The sequence below is a fragment of the Merops nubicus genome, unplaced genomic scaffold (genome assembly GCF_000691845.1).
Source record: "Merops nubicus isolate BGI_N331 unplaced genomic scaffold, ASM69184v1 scaffold23659, whole genome shotgun sequence".
In the NCBI taxonomy this organism is placed as follows: Eukaryota; Metazoa; Chordata; class Aves; order Coraciiformes; family Meropidae; genus Merops; species Merops nubicus.
Window position 1 is genome coordinate 16,762 of NW_008632021.1, and position 21,499 is coordinate 38,260.

At 39.5% G+C, this 21,499-nt stretch overlaps 1 protein-coding gene across 1 annotated transcript in view; it reads right to left on the bottom strand.

Moving 5' to 3' along the window:
- LOC103780154 overlaps positions 1-21,499 on the bottom strand; it is a 122,207-nt gene that overhangs the window by 11,784 nt on the left and 88,924 nt on the right. Inside the window, exons 17-21 of the mRNA XM_008947805.1 lie at positions 14,545-14,618; positions 12,850-12,921; positions 9,924-9,985; positions 6,168-6,259; positions 400-766 (exon numbers count right to left, since the gene is read on the bottom strand). Of these exons, the coding sequence (XP_008946053.1) occupies positions 400-766; positions 6,168-6,259; positions 9,924-9,985; positions 12,850-12,921; positions 14,545-14,618 (667 nt within the window). The remainder of the gene's footprint in view (positions 1-399; positions 767-6,167; positions 6,260-9,923; positions 9,986-12,849; positions 12,922-14,544; positions 14,619-21,499) is intronic.

Sequence of the window (21,499 nt, forward strand, 5' to 3'; positions counted from 1 at the left end):
TACTTCCTATATTCCATTTTGCTTAGGGTGTCAGTTCTGTGACACGCTTTCTTAAAATTTTGATTTGATCCTAACTAATAAAAGACAACTGTACTGAAATAAAGAAAGCTAATAAAAAAATGTCTAAGTTAGGATTTTATACGGAGACTATGATCTTAACACATAGGTAAAATTTGAGAAAAGATGTAAAGCTGTTTACCAATCAGATACTGGTTTATATATCGAAAGTGCACTAAACCAAATGTCTGATATAAATTATGTGCCACTGGAAAACTCTTCAGCAAAGAACATAAAGAATAGAAGGGGAAAGGAAGTTGAGGAAAACTCCTGAACTCCCACACTGTATGCCTCTGAAGACAAAAAAAAAAAAAAAAAAAATCTCCTCTCTCATTAGCTCACCTTTGGCTAGTGATCTCTGTCCTGTTGCGTCTGGCACAGCTAGACAATGTGTATCTGGAGCTAAAAAAGAGTTTTGGGATCCACCACTGGCTTTGGAAAGATGGACCTCTTGGCTTTCTGCCTCTTCTCCACAGTCTATTTCTGGTGGCTCATCAGAGTGAATCTGGACACAGAAAGTTAATGGCTGATCACCCTCTTCTGTGGCAGAGCTGTTAACTAGGTCAAGCCAAGACTGCCTCTCAGAATAAACCACTTTGGACATCAAGGAAGAAGATGATTCTTGGGAATTGAAAGTGCTTTCAGGAGATGAGAGGGAACAAGATGCTTCACTTGACAGAGTCGAGGTGAAAGAAGACTTCTGCTGATCCTGCTTTCCAGGAAAAAAAAAAGGGGGGGGGAGGGGAGAAAAAAAAGAAAAATTAATTATTTCCAAGTTATTCCTGTTTCTATATTCTACATGTTATAGATATGCAGCTGAAATGCAAAATGAAAAAATTTCATGTGATCTGATTAATTGTGGTAGAAAATATATGGCAGCAAATCTCCTACAGAGCAGTAACTTCAGAAACTAAGCCACAATGAATCCAGGGGTAAACCAGACAAAAAAAATTGACAGTGCCTAGAAGCAAAAGACCAAGGAAAAATACTGTGTTGAACATAATCTTCCATTGCAGGTCTCACACTGATGTTCACTCTTTACTTTATCCTGACTTTATGGGTCTAATCAAGAGTGCAGAAGAGAAACTCTGAAATAGCCATTGATTATGAAATTGTCTTGAAGCATTCAGTAAATCCACCAATGCCATAACCATGGATAGACAGAAACAGGCTCAAGCACTGAAGTTCCTTGATCTTCTCAGCACACAAAACCCTTTTACCTGGTCCATTCAAGGCATTGATCATTCACCAAGGCAAGGTGGCTGATGGGTAATATGAAGGCAAGTTAATGATGGAATGGAAAAAAAGACTGTCATGGGGCAAAGGGCAGGAAAAGGAGTATGGTACAAGATTTCTGTGGCTCGTTCACCTCCTAAGATTCATCCTTCAGCACATGAATCTGAAAAGGGACCCAAACTTCACTAGGAACACATGCAATCATAAAGACTTCCTAAGGGTCTCCCTACTGTACTTGTCACCCTATCTCAACAAAAGAGCATACAACCAGAAAGATGTTGGAGACATCTAACAGTCATCATTAGGAGCTAGGAGTTGAGTGAGAGAGGATATGACAGATGCAAAATTTCACATGAAGAAAAGCTGAGAGAAAGAATAAAGTTTTGAGAAGTATTTAGCTTCCTAGACAAGGAAAAAGATGCTCGAATCTTTTTCTACAATAGGCATTTACATTGATTGAGTTGTACTATTAACTTGTCATCAAAAGCAACTCGAGCAAGGAGAACGAGCACTAGTCTGCTTCTTAGTCACCAAACAACTCTGAAAAGATGAGCCAAGAGAGTCAAATATGCAAGTATTACATACACAAATACACAAATATGCAGAAAAATACCCAGGAAGAGGATCAATAGACAGTAATAAATAACGTAATGGAAGAAAGGGTAGACAAAGCCTTACAGTGAAGCTCTTCACAGAAACTACCAGAAATCATGTTATCATCATGATATGAAAGCCAGATATATTGCATCTGCTACTGCAGATATTTACTCCTTCTACAAATCATCTACTACTGACCAATACCAGACTTGATGGACCAGAATTCTGGCAAGCTTATGTTCTCAATACATATGTAGAATAGATCTGTGTAAGGATTAAAACAGAACATAACTAGACTAGAAGTATTGAAAATTACCAAGAAAGTGTTGCTAGGGAAACCTGGACAAGCTGCAATAACAAAAAGAGGACTAGCCTGGGATACTTACTTATAACCTTGTAAACTAGAAATAAGATATGTGCATATAAACCAAACCAAGAGTGACAATTTTTTAATTTATGATGTATAGACTTGTGCAATTCAGTGTTGCTGTAAAGTATTCTACTTCCTTTTTACATTAAATTTAATTAAAAAAAAAAAAAAAGCAAGCTGATTTGCCTTCCTGTGCTTCTAACCTAGCTTTATCATGCAGTTGCTAAACAAATCAGAAGGCAAAGATGACCAATATCATGTTTTGGGTCTCCTTGTGTTTATAGCACTTTCTTCATTTCTGTAAATTTTCAAAGCCGTTCCTCCAAGACTGTACCAAACACTGCAGGACCAGACTTAATTTATATTCCTGTTATGAGAAGTACAACATTGTGGTTTAGGTGTGTTTTTCTTTTTAAAAAGGAAACCTTCACAAATGCATCCACAAGTAAAAGACAAGGAGAAGCTGTCATAAAATACATGGATGAGTGACAAAATGCCCTTGGAAACACAGGGGACCTGAAGCATTTCATTTAAGAGCTCCTTTTGCAAGGACAAATTGTTGAAGCTTTTGTACATCTAAGGAGAACAACTGAACAGTAAAAGCTCTTGCTCACATGGAGTGGATGGTCTAAGTTCAATTATTCTAAGACAGAAAAGCAAGATGCTAGATCTCACATCTATTTTTCTGGCATTTCTCCATGCAAAAGAAAGCGCCAGTGATATAAAAACTGTGCCTCAGTGAGTGGAATATATTTTTGTTTTCATTTTCATTGTGTGTTAAATACAAAAAAAATGTGGGTGAGAATAAAGATGACAGCCAGAATGTGTTTCTTTTTCTCTACATATGTGTTGTGGCTTTTTTTCCTCTGGCACGACAAACGTTTACCTAACTTACTCGAGTGGTTCCTTTGGAAGTTTTGCAATCATCCATATAGTAATAATACTCCATTTGGGGCTATTTTAAAAAACAGATGCTTGAGCCAGCAGATCATAAGGATTCCACTGGAGATCAGTGAGTCTCCAGGCATTTTTTTGAGAAAAATTATCGCCATGAAACACCTCAACAGCTCTTTTGGGACTGCTGCAATCTGTTATCTCAACATAGCTGCTCTTTTTTTAAACTGTAAATCCATTCACATGTGGATAAATTAATGCAGATGGTCAGTTTAACTTTTGTCCTACAGATGTTAAAATTTACTTGTTCCTCTCTTGCTTTTATCTTCCACAGTAGCCAAAAGCATGCAGAAACATAAAAAAGTAATGATTATAAGCTTTATATTTTACAAATTTAAAAATGGTTTGAGTCAACAGAGAACAGAACAGCAAGTAAAAACGTTGAGCTAGAAGTACAGCAAAATATTTGCTAACACACAGCAGAACCTGCACCTGGGTGGCTGTTGCTTTCCAGACTAATACCTTTCAGTCTGGAGTTGATCTCAAGAAGCTTGGAAGCCTGTCTGCTTCAGACAGCACTGGTTTGATCTTCCAAAATGTCAATAGCTCCTAACTTCTATTTTGCAAAATCACTTTGGGATTCTGGAGGAAGAAGTGCAACTTTTTTTTTTAAAAAAAAAAAAAAAAAAAGATAAAAATAAAACAAATAAATGAACACTAGTCAATGCCTGTGGCATTCTTAATGCTGGGCTGTGTTTCAGGGATGAGTGTCTCTTCTAGTAGCAATCTGGAAAGATTCAAACAGGTCTTCTAAAAGTGGTGTATCCACAGAGAATCAGATCAAATCCATCACTTGTTTGGGACCTCACAGTTTGGTTTAAAAACTCTGCAGCGCATAAATAGACAGCAAGTAATGTTTAACTGCCTTTCCTTGAGATAATCAAGAGCTCTACTCCTAGAACTGACTTTCCAGTAGAAGCTGTGCTTTCTCAATCCTTCCAGTTTTCTTGCTCCAGCACTTGTCCAGAAGGGAAAGGGGCATTAAATCAGTTATTTAAAAGAAAACACTGACATGATTCTATGACTTGTAGTCAAACACAGCTGCTTTGGTACCTAACTGTTCCTCCCCACCATTTAAGCAAGCTGAGCATAGGGTAGACCCATGGCACCTGGAGCTTATTCCAGTGGCCACTGCTGGGGTGAAAAAAATAATAACCTTGCTCAGGAGACACTAACCTGCTTCTGTGGGGGAAGGGATTTTTAAGCTGGAGATGAGGAGAAGGGAAATCAACTGAGAGAGGTAAGGGCTGAAGGGAAGATAAAGGCTGAGGAAGCAGGACCCTTCAGCACCTGCACCACTGCCTGCCTCCTGTGCATACCCTGATAAAACTTGGAGGCCAGCACACAAGAATAGCGTGTAGGAAGGAGTCAACTGGAGATCACCTCTGCAGCAACAGACTGACAAGCAGCAGGAAGCAAAAAAAAAACCAGAAAACCCAAAACCAGCATCTCTTTAAAACTCATCATCTGGAAAAATGCAGGCATTCGCTCAGAGGTGAGCAGATGGAAAAGGCATCTACAGCCTCTTAAAGGCAAACCACAGAGACATAAAGTTCAAAATGCTTCATTAGCAGCCCTTAGCCCAGAAAAACTCTTGGAGACATACTACCAAGATTCTTTTTTTTTTTTTTTCAATATTTATAGCCACTCAGCCACGATTAACTTCCAGCTGATACAGGCAATAAAGAATCATGGATTACGCAGCATTGGACCCCACGCACCCCCCAGCTGCCAGGTGGATGGTTTTACACAACTGTCTCAGGAGAGGCAGTGAAGACTGCCTTATCTGACTGAAGCAAAGGGGGCACACAGGTGACCTATGCTCCCACCTTTATGCAAGATAATTAAAGATTGATAGACAGGCAACCCTCTGCATGCCTTCTCTTTGTTATTGCCTGTGGCCGTGCAAGCTTCTCTGGCTCATCTGCATATTTCAAATTTGTTCCTGTTTTACTACCTCTGTGCCCACCCCAGCTACTGGATGTCATTTCAGCATGCTGTACAGGAATCTGTACCCCATCAATCAGGCAGCAGACACTTCCTTTCCATGAGATGTAATGAGATGATTTAGTACTGAGTATATTACTGCATACCCCTCAAAGTTAATTGGCAGCTGGGGAAAGGAAGGATTTGAACTCAGGATTCCTTGTGTCAACTGTATTACCATTCCAAATGAGATTACTCATTTCTAATCACAGAGTTAAGTAAACCTCAGATCTTAAAGCACAGGTAAGGGGATATGAGATCACTGGGAAAAGCAACAATATAGACAAGATTAATAGAGTAATAAATGGCTAATAATTAGGCAAGTCATTTCAATTAGACACATGAAGGTGCATAGTGCTTATTCTAATTTATGAAATAAAGCAAGACAGGAAGGAATATTCCAGGCAAATATGTTACAGCAAGAGAGAAAAGTAGCATAGATTTTAGGAGGATGCCTATATTCTTTTTTATAATCTGTTTTTCAGAGGTAGACGGAAGAATTTTATCACTATAAGAAGAGGCCTCTTTTCATTCACTTTCCTTCACTGTCACAAAAGCAACTTCAAATTCAGCAGTCTTAAGAACTATTCACTCAAATAAATAAATACAAATCTGTTGGATGACGTCACAAAAAGAAAGAAAATCTAGAATTGTTTAAAAAAAAGAGAATAGTATACAAAAGTAGGTTATAGCAGCATGTTAAAAACCTTGTAAATTAAAGACAGAGCATAGAGTGCCTCCATCCAAAGGACCTGTTCTTCCACAACACGAGGCTCCAGGCACTTCAGGCTGCAATAACTGCTTGCTCTGCCACGGGGCAGAGGCTGTCAGTGCACCCTTATTTCTCAAGCACACAGGGTTAACATTTCCAGCCTGTTTAGGTTATTGCTCAAAGGTCCACCACCTCATGAAAGTTCTGTTCCAACTGGCTAGCAACAGGAAACAAGGTAATTACTGTACCCCTTACCAAAGAAGAAGGAGGTGGTGGCTGGACTGCGTAAGGGGGAGGTGGCGTGTCTGTTATTTCTGGATCATCGTGCTCACTCTCACTGTAGCATTCTGAAGCAGACATGGAAAACAAACAAAACCAAAGTGTTAGGCCAACAGTGATGTATTCCTTGCAGCACTGTGATAATCAGAGATCACCAAGTAGAACGTTCTGGGCTGAGGCCCACGCTGTAAACAGTCAATGCCTCCTATGGTGAAAATTAACCCTCTTATGGTAATGCTACACTACTTCATGGCAACATTTTAGGTAAAAAAAAATTGCTAAGTTGCTATGGCAAGCACTACATGGCTCTGCTCCAGATAGGGCTGCAGATAGATAGTTTTGGCGTGAAGCTTTTTCCCTCCCTTTTCAGCCTTTAAAAGGAAAGCTACATCATTTGTAGCATAAGTTAGGGAGACCTGCTGCAAGTAGCAGAAGCTGTCCCTTAATCTCTGTAATGAGTAACAACAGGCATTAGTGTTTTGGCTGCAGTTTTGGAGAAAACGGGTTGCTTGGCATGGTGCTCTGGAGACCATAGATAGAGCAGCCTCATGAGAGTCTTCTGTCATCACACAGTAACTCATGTAAGCACATCATGTGGCATGCCAGCACATGTGCAGAGCTACCATTTAAAGACAGCACTCTAGGTCTTCAGACGTTTTTGGTTTTGTTTTTTTTTTAAAGAAAAAACTGATAGAGCTTCAGTATCTCTTGACTTGTGGCAAAAGCAGTCATGTTATTATTTCTTTCAACTATCTGTGTGGCAGGCGAAAACACTTTCTCAGATGCTTTTAAAAAGTGGATTACATGAAGTGATAGCCATTGATAAAATAAGACATGAAAAGGGAAGGCAGTAAGTTGCTGGTTCCTATTTCCAGGGCCTAGCAGTAATCACTGGGTAAGGTCACTTCCCTCTACTAAATCTCCAAGAACACGTCACCCTTTTACATCCAGCCTTTATAGGAGCAAGTACTCTGATCCTGCCCTGCACCATGTGTGAAAGGTGGTGGTGCTCACCCCCCCACCCCACCCTGACTGATCTGAGGACACGAAAGGTTGCAAAGACGTAGATGGAGCTTAACGAGGACAACACGAGTGAGTGCTGAGTGTCACAAGAGCAGAGGCTGCCCCTGTAGCTCCTGCAGGAGCCAGCACTCTGTACTGCCTTTCCCTCCACCAGCTGCATGAACCAGCTTGTGCCGTCCAAGAGCAGTTGGGTCTCTCTGGTGGAAGCAACCGTCCAGCTCTCTCTCCAAGCTGTTTGTGTTCTAGGAGTACTTTGTCAGAGCTGAACTTTATGGGTTCACTAGTGTGTTAGCACTGTCTCTGGGAAATCACCTTTGCACACTTTCTTTTTGTGCATGTCATTGGGGGGTTGAGGGAGGGGTGTGTGTGTGTGTGTGTGTGTTTAGTACCCACAGTGTGAGCAGAACAGAATTTTAAGAGAAACTTTATACACAAGAGAGAGAGGTTTCTAAGATGTTAACAAAGTGAAACTTAGAAAGATTACTTTTTTCTCCCCATACTGTTTGCAGAATTATAGGGGTTTTAATAGCATAGCTACTATTCTGTTTACTGGAAATATGTGCTGGCACATCTCAGCGTAAAGGATTAAGACTGCCTGCAATAAGGCCTATATCAAATTCTAAGGCTCTGTTAATGCCTTCTTGAATAACTTTTAGTAAAGGGTTTATTGTTTCTACAGCTCCCCTTTTAGGCACACAGAAGAACTGAAAAAGAATCAACAGCTGTTTCTGATACTCTAAAAGGGGCTGGGGAGTCTTAAAATGCATAGAAAGTACATGAATATACAAGAACTGCCATAACAAGTGCCAAGACTCTCCTGAAGATTTATGGTGTGTGATACAGAGGGGAGAACTAGGTCAGCAAGAACAGAAGTGACTGTGGGTAATGACAGCATTTTTCTGAAACATAGCTATGTTTCTGCAAGGGCTCGTCCACCCAGGCACATAAGTAGGGTGCTGAACCCATGCTCATGGCAGCTGCTGGAGCACCTGTGACAAACCACACACGGAAAGATGAGGTGGTGTTTGACACCAGAATGAGAATGCCTTTTTCTGGAGGGGAAACAGGCCACCAGCTTCAAAAACTGATGAAATCTTGGCTGTGTTGTTTATTGCAGGATAATTATTAGGTAACGAGCTGCAGAGGTTATTGAGTGAATTATTTTGTATCTTTAAGCCATTATTAAAAATTAAGATTAGTCAGCTGACTCGTTTTGCATTGTTTTATAATTCTCAACTCAAACAACACAACCTATAGTACATTTTTTCAAGGCTGTAGAAGGAAAAATAATTTGCTGTCAATTGAAAGAATTTTGACCATTCTCATGTTCTATCAGACTTCTCTTTTGTGAAAAAAGGGACAAAATGTATGGACACTTCCTTCCTGAGTACAATTACCGTGAACTTCTTGCTACACATCCTAATACTCAATATAGCCCTTTCTCCTAATTATCTCAAGCTGTTTTGATCCAAAATTGGGTTCAAAGAGGACACAGGCATTTTGGAGGAACTTGGAGATATGAAAACTAACAAGATTCCTGACACAAAATAAAGAGGAACCATGAACTAACCCCAAAGAAACTGATGACACCTGCTGAATCTCCAGAAATCAGTGGCATCTGTTTACCCGCCCCAAACCTACTTTTAGTGGCAGAGCACAAATGGAGCCAGAGTATAAACAGAACCAGATCAGATTAATCAATAATGGCATTACATGTCCAAAGCCTGGACATAAAGCACAGCCTTATTTTGGGAAACAGCAAAAGGGATGCAGAAAGGAGCGTTTCAGTGCTTTGACAAAATGGGCTGTATCACCTAAGTGTTCATAATGCTACAAATAACAGCTTCTTCTTCATAATGCCAGCTCCTTCACAGCCTGAGCAGTTCTAAAAAAGGCACTGGGTACCAGTACTCTAAAAATGGAGGATCAAAAGCCCAGTAGAAGATACATATCCCTCACATCAGAGTCTATTTCTGGTTTGCTAGAGAGAATAGTACCTACAGTGCTTCTCCTTGTAAACCAGCTCCCATCACACATATCCTCACCAGAAGCTCTTCTAAGTGCTGTGACAAATGACTTGCTTTGTCCTCTGCCCAGAACTGTGATTCAAGTGCAGGTATCCTTTCACCAAAGAGTTCTGTTAGGGCAATGTGCAAACTAAAATAATAAATAAATTGCTAAGGAACTTTTAAAATTACACATTCCACAACATGTTCTTGGGCTTGGCCGTGAAGGAAATTGTAGGCTTCAGCACACCACTACCACTCTTGCAACACTGCTGATGTTGAAACTCCCAGGAATGGTGAAGACACTAGGGGCACTGGTGGTACATTGCACAAGAGGTTTCCAAGCTGGCAAGCTCCCAGCCTGTAGCACAACTCCTGTAACACACCTTTGGTGCTCAAAAGCCAGAATAGTGCAGCAGTTTCTCTTCACACTTGCTATGCTTAGCAAGCCAGTAAACTGCCAGAAAGTAGTTACACATCTCTCACAAGATCACCAAATGTCTTCCAGTGGCACAGTTTCTCATTATTGTTTCTTTTTCTGTGATTATTCTGTGCTGTCTTGTTGTGATTTCTCTGAGCTCAGTCAGTAGATGGACCCAAATTAAAAATATAAATGAAGAAAAGAGCTGGCAAAAATTTGGCCAAGCAAGAAGTCTAAAGAATGTGAATGCAGTTACACACTAAAGTGCCTTTAGGAGCATACCTTCCTCATTCTTTCCATTGGGTGCCTGAGGGTCCACAGCCATCCCCAGCTTACTTAGCCACCTATGTTTGAAAGAGAGGAAAGAGAGAATTAGGGATACTTGCATGCTGCTTGGACAGAGTTTTGCTCTTTTCAGATGTGTTCTACATCACAACATCTATTTTCATTAACCTGAAAACTAAATGTTGATTTCTTTCTATTTCTTAAGTCATCTTCTAGAAAGGTACCGGTTACCTGCATACTAATATTCCCTGTGGTGAGCGGAACTAGTTGATTGGGACATCATCTTTCCCTGATCCTGAAACGAAAGCACTACTGATGACCAAGGAATTGCATTCATAGAAGCTAAAGGAAAAGTACATATCCTATAACACCATCTCAGTGGCTTAGTCCTGCTGTTGAGGTGTCATCTTGTACCTGAGATAAAGCAAAAGGCATAGGAGCCATAGAAGATGACATCAGCCCTGGCCAAAGCTACCACATCACAGTCTAAGAATCTAAGTCATTTAAAACCAGACTTTCTGACCATTATATACTGCTTTCTTCAACTCTCTATATACTTTTGTTTTCAATAAGTCTCACTTCCTGTGTTGCTTTAAGCTTAACAGGTTGGGTTTTTTTCTATTTCTCTTACTAGTTAGCTGCATTTTTCTAGTGCTGGAAACAATCCCTAGGTACACTGTTTTTCTGTTGTGCTTGTCTGTAGGTCATTCAGATCTACCCAGATGATAAGAAACTAACAACTAACAACCTCAGGCTTTTCACATTAACTCAAGGCCTGGATAATGAATTTATGAAGGTCAGGAATTAAGATTCATAACTCTGAAAAAACATTGCGTCTGATCTTGATACTACTGAAACAATGGGAAGTTTGCTAGCAAGATCTGTGTTAAAGTAACTGGATTTTTATACTGCAGGATGAACAACACAGCCACATAACAATTCAAGAAAGTAAAGTTTCATTTTGTAAGAGTAGATTATTCATTTTCTTCTAACTGTTAAGGATGACAGAATTATTCTTTTAATTTAAAAAACAAAAAGACTAACAGAAGTTTCTAGACGAACAGAAGAAAAACTAAAAATCCAGGACTTCATTAACCACAAGGTCAGACAGATCACTAATAACCAGGTAAATACGCACATCTAGCCAGCACTGCTTTACTTTTCCTGCGTGCACGACACTGGCAAATACATGCTAAATTAATGAAACAAATGGCTGTATTAGCAGATTCACTGTTGATTTAATAAATAAATATGCATGAAGAGTTACAAAAGGTCATGATCCATCGAGCATTTATGCGCACCAGTAACTCGACGCACACAAATGCCTCAGTGAGTTCAGTGGAACCACTCACATGCATATGTATTTGTGGGACTAGAGCCAAAAGAACAGATGTCTTTTAGTCTGTTTTGACATATACGTGAGTATGCGTGTACTTTATGTATTAAATGCATGCATTTTATACTTTGCCAAGGAAAATACCATCAGTTACAATAGTGAGGAATTAGTATTTGTACAGTATAGTGCAAGCTGCTTTAAGGCTGGGCTACCTAGCTTTAAGCCAAACTGGAAATTACTTGAGAACTGGAGTTTGAACAAAATCATTTTGGGGCCATGAGAGCTGGGACACCTGTAGAGGCTAAACATTTCAAAAGTGTCATTAAGATACTAAAAATTTCCATCTGAGCTCCAAACTGGCTGTTATCACTTAATAATGTCCTCCATTAGCTCTACATCTTTCTCTCTCTTCTTCCTCAGGCAGGGTTATCCACTCTACATAAATATTCCTGTCCAGCAGTCCCTCATTCTCAGCCAATCTGCCTCAAGATCTTCTCAGTCCATTCACAAGCTCCAGTAGAAAATGCACGGGTACAGAACCGTATAGTTATCTCTGTGCTGTTCCAAGTTGCAAAGGGCAATATATTCTTTCCATTGATATTTATTTGTATGCATCTATAGAATATAGACTTATGAACAAATATCTATGTACCTACACTACTGTAGTATCCTACATTTCTGCATCTATAGTCCTTTTGGAAGGTCACATACATTCTCTCAACCTCTGTCCTTTTCTGTTGTGGTACATGTGTATGAGATCTCTTGTTTATAGAAGGAAAGAACAGTCAATGCCCTATGAAGAATCTCACAAGGATCACCAGCGGAGCCATGATTAAAATCCTGACCTATCATAGGACCTCTGCTGTACTGTGGTATATCCAGTATTATATACTGCTATGTATCCATTTAATGCAGTAACATTGTGAACAGACTAAGAAAAAGACAGATATGAGATGTATCTAAATCAGCCAAAGCTGGATCAATAGCAAATAGTTTTTATTTCTGACAGCTTGGTAGTTTCTAAAATGGCAGTATTCATATCCATTATTATTTCTTACATTAAAAACTGCATGAATGAGTTGTTCTTATGGACATTTGTTGAAAGAAAGTTTCTGATCTGTCATGAGGATCATTTAACTGCAACATAACTTGGCACTGAAGTAAATGTTTGCTTACATTCAGGAGACTGCCCTTTCTACCCATTGAACCCTCCTTGCTAACTGACATATTACTCTGAAAGCAGACATAATTACATTCCAGTCTCAGATCATTTCTGGGACAAAACTATATTAAGCTTTTCCCCCCTCTTTCCTTTCTTCCCTCGCTTCTCCAAGGTGATGAACTTGCTGCCAGAAAACATTGGGAAGATTAGAATCGAAATCAGGCTAATAGTGTGGTTCTGATTTCAACTGTCATTAGTGAACAAATAGCAGTATTTTGCTTCTATACAGTGACCAGAAAACAAAACAGACTCAGTTATTGCCCAAATAACATTGTCAACAACCACTTGACAGTGAGAGAATGAACTTTCAAAGGGTGTTCTTAGGCGTGAGACAGGATGAAACATAGCCAGTTGCTCTTACTTACGTGTTCATTTCCAGAACATTTTCTGCTGCAAAATAAAACGTCTTGATATGTGGGTGGCTGATCTTAATAGCGCTTTAGGAAAAGAAAAATAGAAGAGAGATGAAGAAATCTAATTTACATAAGAAAAGAAAAAAAAAAAATCTGATTATTTAGAAATATTTATTCACTCCACCATATTAGTCTATATCAGCTTATCCATTCATACAGCTCTTTCCTTAAAATTCTAGTCTATTTTTAGCTCATTTCCTAGGCTACTTATTAGTCAGAGGATATAAACTACAGGAACTAAAAAGGAAGGAATGGAGAATAAAGCAAAGACCTTCAATATGTCATTACATAACTCAGTTGTGTGCCCACATCTTGAATACTGTGTGCAGTTGCTTCCTTTAGCTCAGACCAAGTTATAGTACAGTTTCCATGGGTGACTAATCAGGCTAAGATCCCACAGCATGGAAAATTGTTAGTTGAGGGAAGGGAGATATGATACAATAAAATCACAAGCAGCATGCAGTGAGGAGATAGGGACTGACTCTTCTCTGGCTTTTCCAAGACAAGTTTTAGGATGCATCAAACACACAACTTTGTGTGGGTGGCAGGTTCAAATCAAAAAAAAATGGACTACCTGGAATAGTTAACAGTCTCAGCCCCAGACTGCTTAGTTGAATATCCACTAGTAAGACCTTTCAGAGTCTTTTTTTTTTTTTTTTTTTTTTTTTTCCTAAAACATAGTCTCCAGTCTTGAGACTGTGTGGTTTCCCTCTTTTGTTCCTTGTCAGGTGACTTTCTCCCATGGAAGCACACCTCATTTGACTGGGCCACAGCAGCCCCACAGTCAATCCTCTCAGTTCTTCTAATTTACCCTGTCCCAAATAAGCGATGAACACGTTTTCCTTCCAGTCACTGACAGCCAACAGCTGCAGAATGAAGGGCAACATTTTCTTGTGGTCCTGTACTGTGCAACTCAACATTTCCCCCGAGAAAACAAAATGGAGCTCCCCATATTCAAAATAGCTATTCTCTTTCTTTAGAGGATTGAAGCCCACAGTCTCAAGAACACCTTCAGCTAATGTCAGTGTGAGACCAGAGCAGAAGAACGAAGGCTTTCTCTTGAGGGACAGGATAAAAACCATGCTGAGCCTTATAACTTTGAACAGCAGCAACATCCCTCTAAACCTTTGAAGTATACTCAGAAGCAGCTGGAAGTCAGCGCTGCATATGCAGTTTGAAAAGAATATTTTGAAATGTGTACCCTGCTAAATAAAGTTTTTATTCCCTCTGCAATCAGAGGCTTCAAGTAAAGCCCAAGAATCAGTTTCATCACAGCAGCCTAAAGACTATTCCTGACTTGGAGGGAAGCAGCATTACTTGCACCACTACTGACCTCCACACTTAAGAGGAGGTATCTAAGATAGACTCTCAATCACCAAACAAAGGAGGGGGAAAAAAAAAACCAAACCCAAACATTTGGCATACTGATCTACTTTTTTTCTTATTTGTAGTTTTAGCAGACCACATCTGGCAGAGAATTGTCAGAAATATTTTTGCAATATGGATTTCTTTCAGTAGCTCAATTAATATCTCATTATTTATACAACACAGAAAAGCTCCTAGCAGCTTCACTGTCAGGCACTACTGAGATTCAGTTCCTTGTAATGTTGTAAAAATCAGCAAAACTGGGACAAGAAAGAAACTTACTGCTTTTTTTTACATTCAATTGCTCGATCCACGCTGAAGTCTGGAAGTCTAATAAATCCTTCTGCTTTTTCAGCCTGAAATAAAAAAATATATAAAAAAATCACCACATCATCCAGTTGAAAAACTGCCAGACTCCCATGCTTAAAGACATTTAAGATGCCAGTGCTTGTTTTTGAAAGCTTTTTATAGTGCGAAAATATATGCTTATCACCATGGGGACAGATTAACACACGATGTTATGGCTGATATTTGGGAATGATAAATATTTCTATACCAGCTACTATTTGTGCACATGCTGAATGCTAGAAAGCCACTCTTCCTGTCTGAGAGCAGAGTATAGGGTTCATTGTAAACTTCCAAATATCAAAGCAACCAAAGGAGGAAGGCTCCTCAACTCCCACAACAGTGCCAAGAGAAACTCTCCCTTCCTCGTCATCTCAAAGTATTTGTATCAGTGCACCTGTATCTAAGATTCAGGATTATGTTGTAAGTATAGTCCAGAGTCTGAAACTGTCTAGGGCAAAAATTAGATTTGGATCAAACCAAGACTAAAATTATGGGGGATGTGGAAGAACCCAGTCCCTTTGCAGCCATCAGCGATCACATAACTTCCTACAACAAAGACACCAGCCACACTTTGTGCAGACTACAGAAAATGAAGTTACTGAACCTCGGCACTAAAAAAGTCCCTCAAAAGAGACATATGACAGAAGAGAGTACAAATAAGGGTTATATAATCTATCCAGGCCTGGATGTTACCTACAGTCTCAAAGGAACATTTGTTCCATTATACAGCATGCACGTGTGTTACACAGATGCATAGTAGCAACATATATCATGATTTATGCATATTTGAACAATACTTGTTTATAGCAATAGGAATTTAAAAGTGTCCCAAAATGATCCAAGAGAGAGACAGAAGGACTGCCCCCTGTGTAACTGTAACATGGACCATTTCATAGAGTCACCATGTACTCCTGTATGTGAGCAAGGCAGAGGTAGTACTGGCTGCTCCCACACCAGGAGGTGAAATGGTGCAAGGGGATGATCCCCCACAACTGAACACTGTTGTTAAAGACTATGAACCAGCCTCAGATGGCTTTGGCTACTCAGCTATCATTCCCCACAGAAATTTGCGTGCATGGTTCAGTAGATAGCAAAAGCCAGGTAGACTTTCAATTACTCTGCTTAGATGCAGGCACCCCTTTCTGGATTGGAGAGGGTTTAGTACCATTGGCACCTCTGTTCCAGATCAGCTGCACTCTATCAGAATGGCTCCATCAAAATTGAAGTTACCAGTTAGCTTCAAATGCTGCTGTTGCTGCCTGCAGCTGAGACATCTTCCTTTACTACATCTATCTACATTAACTCAAATCAGCTGCAATTAGACAGGACTCCTCCTACAAGGCGCAAGAATGTAGACAGTCTGTAGCACAATGTCAGGAAAAACTGTACTTTCCAAAATACGGAACGTGTTGATTCTTGAATCACGTTTTTGCTGCTCCCAGCCCTTATCCTTGAGCACATTAAAATTCTGAAAATGTACACTGAGTTAAAGCAGGTAAAATATACAGAACAATTTCAAAGACAGAGGATAAACGAAGATGACTGACAGCATCTCAAGTCACATTATGCATAAATATGAAGACACTATAAAAAGACGTTCATCAAGACAAGTCTTTGAGCTGTAATGCTTGGAAGTATGAATCTCTGAGAACTGAAATATGATACAGAATAGATATTTCAGTGGGTGGCTTCCCTGCACCTCTTCATAACCATCATATCCTTGGTTGCAATAAATCACGGCATAACCATCATTTTTGCAGTTTATATGTACAACATCTGAATATGAGAGGTTAATATTTTGCATCTTCCCCAATAAATGGTTTTGCCTGCTCCAGGGGGGAGGAAAAAAAAAAAAATCAGCAATGGAAGAACATTTTTTTAATTTTTATTTTTGTTATTTTCTTTCAGTACAGAAGAAGCAATGATGTTTATCAGCACCTGGGCTGAAAAAACTTTGATTTTGCAACATGGCTTCATTTATATCAAAAAGTGCTTATTTGCTGTTGTGGGTTTTTAACTTTCTCTGATAATATTTTATCTGTCAAACTTCTTTAGATCCTGGCTTGAGGGCCTTTTGTTTCCATTCCACAGGTCACAATTTAGTGAGACTAAACTCATTGAGATGAAATAACAATTAGTGAAAGAAAAAAATTGACAAGATCTTTTAAATGTCTTTTATTTTTAAATGCATATTTCAACCAATTAGACCTTAATGCAGTATTTCCATCCCACATCTATAGCACACTAAGTATATAGGGATGAGTAAATGAGTAGGGGTGATTAAACGATGAGCTCTGTTGATGGGCTGCATTGAACTAAAGATAGCATGTCCTACAAAATCCTGTATTTGCATTTGTACCAAAAAGAGTGGTCACTTACTAGACCAGGTACAGTGAGAACATAGAAGTTCCTGTTTGGTTCCCAAGACCAGTCTAAGAACACCAGAGACCAAGCTCAAAAAAGCAGTTCATGAGGTATCAAAGCCATTATTAAACATATGGCTGGATGAGAAACGTATACAATGCTAGTTGTTTCTCTGCAGTATGAATGAATAAACCCTATTTTAAAAAAAAAAAAAAAAAAAAAAGACATCCCAAAGATCCTGTTTGAAGGATTATACCCAGATAACTTCTCATCCACATAACAATAATTTGTGGCTTGAGTTAGCAGGCTATCAGGTGTGTGAGTGGGTGACAAAGGTGTGGGGTGGGTTGGCCTTACATGCTATGAATGCAGTCACAATTCAGCCAGTTTTCTCTATCGGTGCAGTAGCCATTGGTCTAGACTCTACCCTATGAATTGCTTAGGGTGCTGCACAAACACTCCTGAGATTAAGTCTGTGCAATGTCATTAGATAAATCACTGTCTCTACTGTCAATGCCTGCAAAACCTCTGAACATTCAGATTTCGTATTGGACTAGTGAGTTATGAGGACCCTGTAAAGCCAGTATGGGGACACTCACTTGTGGTGCTCCCACCTATGCAGAGATGGAACTTGGACTTGAACCACTGATCTGTCCAATGAGTATCTAAATTAGAGGAGTACTCTCTAAAATGATAATGAAGATAGTTCTACAGGCTTTGATTTGAGTAGTTTGCAATTACCATTTTTACAACAGAGAAAACTCCAGATTTTTTTATGTAGTATTTGGCATGTTCCAGCTGTTAAAAGATTATGTTCCACACATTCTTGCTTCATATTAATTCTGTCAGTGATTTCACACTTGTTCATTTATAAGAAATGTCTAATGTTTCGTTTCATGTACGAGTGAAAGGAAAGAGGATAATGGTGGGATTTGTTTTTTTTTTTAAATAGCCTATTGGTACACATCTGAGATGTGTCATTTATGTAAAAGAAAGCAGAAGGTTGATGAGTGTGTGGTTCCATAATTATCAAGGGAGGGAAAAAAAAAAAAAAAAAAAAAGAAAGGAAAAAAGAAAACCAAATCATAGCAGTAAAATCTTAGGAGCATTATTACAGTCAGCAAATGTAATTCCAAATAAACACTAGAAACAGAACATGTGGAAGTCATCTCTTCAAATCATTCTTGGAATAAAAATGACATTTTAAAACATTTTAAGTGTGTAGAAGTCCTAAATTATTTTCTTTTCTCTGAAATGTTGTCTTTAATATGACTTTAAACATGCTATTATTTAACTCACACATTTCAAACTTCCTTCAGATTTCATTGCAGTACTGTAAAATAGCCCCCAAAAACTTAGATTAAAAATCCTTGACCTATTTCCTATTTAATCAGGATATTTAAAAGAATAAACTGTTATGTCTTTTGGGTTTTATGCAGGTTAGCCTAGCATATATATATGCATTTTTTGCTGTGTCCAATTGTAGCAAAATAATTTCAGTAAAAACAAATGCTCAGGGCAAAGAGAAAGTAACCACTTTTTCACAGAAAAAAAGCTTTTCACTTGAAGAAAATTTCAAATATTTGAAACGTAATGCATGAATCCAATGAAAGAGGCTAATGTCTTTTTTCACTTGCCCCAATACATTGTCTAAATTTTGTGGCTTTAGGAGATTTAGTAAATCATTTAATATACCTTTTGCAATAAAAGTGAATGTAATACTGCAGAAAGATTTTTTTAAATAGTGCTGCAAAGTGAAAATATCTAGTTATTGTGGAACAGCTCCAATCTGCAATTCAGGGTACTCCTCACAGCTTCATCGCAGTGTTTCAGCACTGCCTCCATAAGACCCTGTGGATTTTGGAGGAGCAGTTCAGTCCTCAAGTTTTTCTAGTCTTTTTTCTCGCTGCCAAGCACACGTATAGAACTGTGAATAATTTGTGCAAGATCCTGGACCAGAGGTCCCCAAAGCCCTCAGCGCGATCAGCTGACATCAGTGAGTTTTTATCATTCACATACACAGCTACTATAATTCAAAGGTGAAGTGTTTCTGTTTTAAAAGACTGCAATTATATAGCTCCTGACAAAGCTGTTGAAGTGAGGACCGATTTAAATGCAGTGAACAAGGGGGAAAGAAAAAAAAAAAACAGCAAACACAAAGATAAATAGTGACAGTAGATCACAGCCTGCAGCCCTTTGATTTTATATTTCTTTCAGCAGAATTCCCATGACAACCATCATTAACACATCCTGCAAAACTGTATTTCAGCTCTATTTGTAAAACCAGCCAAGCTATCTTAGAGGCCCAAAAGACAAGGTGTTTAGTCCTCTGTCCCTTTCCAGCCAACACTACCCTACACAGTCACAATAAGCACAAGGAGCCAGGAACCTGGGATTACATACGACAGTCTTCCCCTTCTACCCCTCTTCCTATACAGGAGCACAGATTCACTCCAGGTTTTCAATATGAGAAGTAAAACCGCTAAAGGGGCAGGCAGGATCACACACCGTCTTCAAGGCAGCTGCCTGGAGAGAACAGTACTTGAAAGAGGGAACCAAAAACTAACAAAGAGTAGTTGCCCAAGGAGCCTGGTGTTCTTTAAGGCACTAGGAAAGTCTGACTGCTCAGATCCATTTTCTGACATTTTCTGTTTCCACTGCAAAAACGACCCTTCAGTGTTTCTTCATAGTCTAAAGAGCTTCCCCTCCCCAGACTGGGGGTGTGTCCAAGCTGCAAACAGTTTTCCTGCCTCATGTGGTATCCATGATTTACAGAAAGAGCAAGTGTGCATGGAAAGAGGATTCAGGGCAGTCTGCCCAAGCCTGCTGAGACCATGAGGGCCCTGACTTTACTACTTCCAGTACCTCAGCTAGCTGGTTGATAGCTAATTTGGATTTACCCGTTTGCTCTGGTTTCCTTTCAGAGAAGGAGAAGCTTGACTCTTGGGCTGTCTGATCTGCTGTCCCTGACCTTTCTCAGCATTTTATTTTCTCCTTTTTGAGCTGTGTCTTTCACAACATATTTTATGTTACATTGAAGGAACTGCCATCTGCAAATGTCACCACAAGTGTCCTATATTGCCTCCTAATCCACCTTATGTAAAAAGACCCAGAACCAGAGTGGCGTGAAGGCAAATTAAGTCAGAGTGACAGAAAAATCCAGAGCTTCAGAGAGAGCTTCAGAAGACAGACTACCAGGAACATATCAGCTGAGGTTAGCCACCCAAATCCAGGACAATGCACATTCCTGTACAAATTCCACCCACTCCCTACTTTCTCCATCTCCATTAGAAAAAAAGGTTAGGTCCAGCACCTTGTTGCTATGCTACAGTTGCCAGTGTCTGCTTCACTGCAGTTTCCACACAGCCACAAACAAAACACGCTGGTTTCTCACAAAAACAAGACTAGTAAGGCAGAGAGCTAAAGGCAACCATCATGTCCCAGTTCCTTTGACCTCAGACTCACTCCTTTGCCACCACCTCTTACTTCAGCCTCTGTAAGAGAGCCCGTGACAGGAACCCCCGGGCACATGAGGAGTAGGACTTCTCTTTCAGCACAACTATTAACTTAAGAATGTTATCCTGAATGCCCCACTGGGCCAAGGGTCACCTACACTGAAGGCAGTGGAAGAAAAGGCAGTATTAAAGCCGAGCCAGACAGGAAAAAGAAACACCAACAAGCAAGTGACTATATGAAAGTTATCTCTGCTTTATCAATCTAGAGGTGAAAATATCTGTTAAAATACAACAGGTCTAATTGATCTCAGATATGACTCTGAGCATGGTTCTGGTCTTATCAATTTAGGTAAGTATATCTTAGCAAAGGACACCCCCTCTTGTTCCCACACCCCATAGTTAATTACATTCTGCAAATGTCACTTGAATCTACAGTTATGCAGAAGCTGTACTTAAAGTTGTCCAAAAAAACTTGAGTTTTTGATATAAAATAGTGTGCAAGAGTCAGCAGAAGTTGAAAGCAAAGAGATGCTACCAGGTAGCATGTCTACAAGAAGAACTATGATAGGTCAGAAGTCAGGGCTGACATAAGCCCACAATATTTTGAAGCTGTACGAGTTCTTTAGAAAATAGGAGATAAATAGGAATGAGGCTGCCATCCACTCTTCAGCCTTGATCATTGTGGGGCAGTCAGTGACAACTGAAAAACAGGCATGGAGTAAAAGGATGAGTTTACCCAAATAATGAGCTCTGCCTAAGAGCACTGGGATCAGCATAACCATGGATTCCCTGGATCCCCAGAGTGGAATTTAGCCAGGCCATAAAATCTAAAGAAAGTGTAGGACTTTGCACATTCCCCACCCCCTCCTACCCCAACTCTCCTCTTCTGGAAGGCAAACTTTGCCTAGTCTTCCCTTATTTTTTTTCCTCCCAGCTTGATTCCTTCTCAGAATAATTCCTTTCTGACGCTTCCCATGTCTAAAAGGCACACCAGTCAGAAGCTCACCTTCCTTAGAGCAGCCCATGCTAACAGAAGATTGCAGGGTATTAACGTTGCTGATGAGTGTATC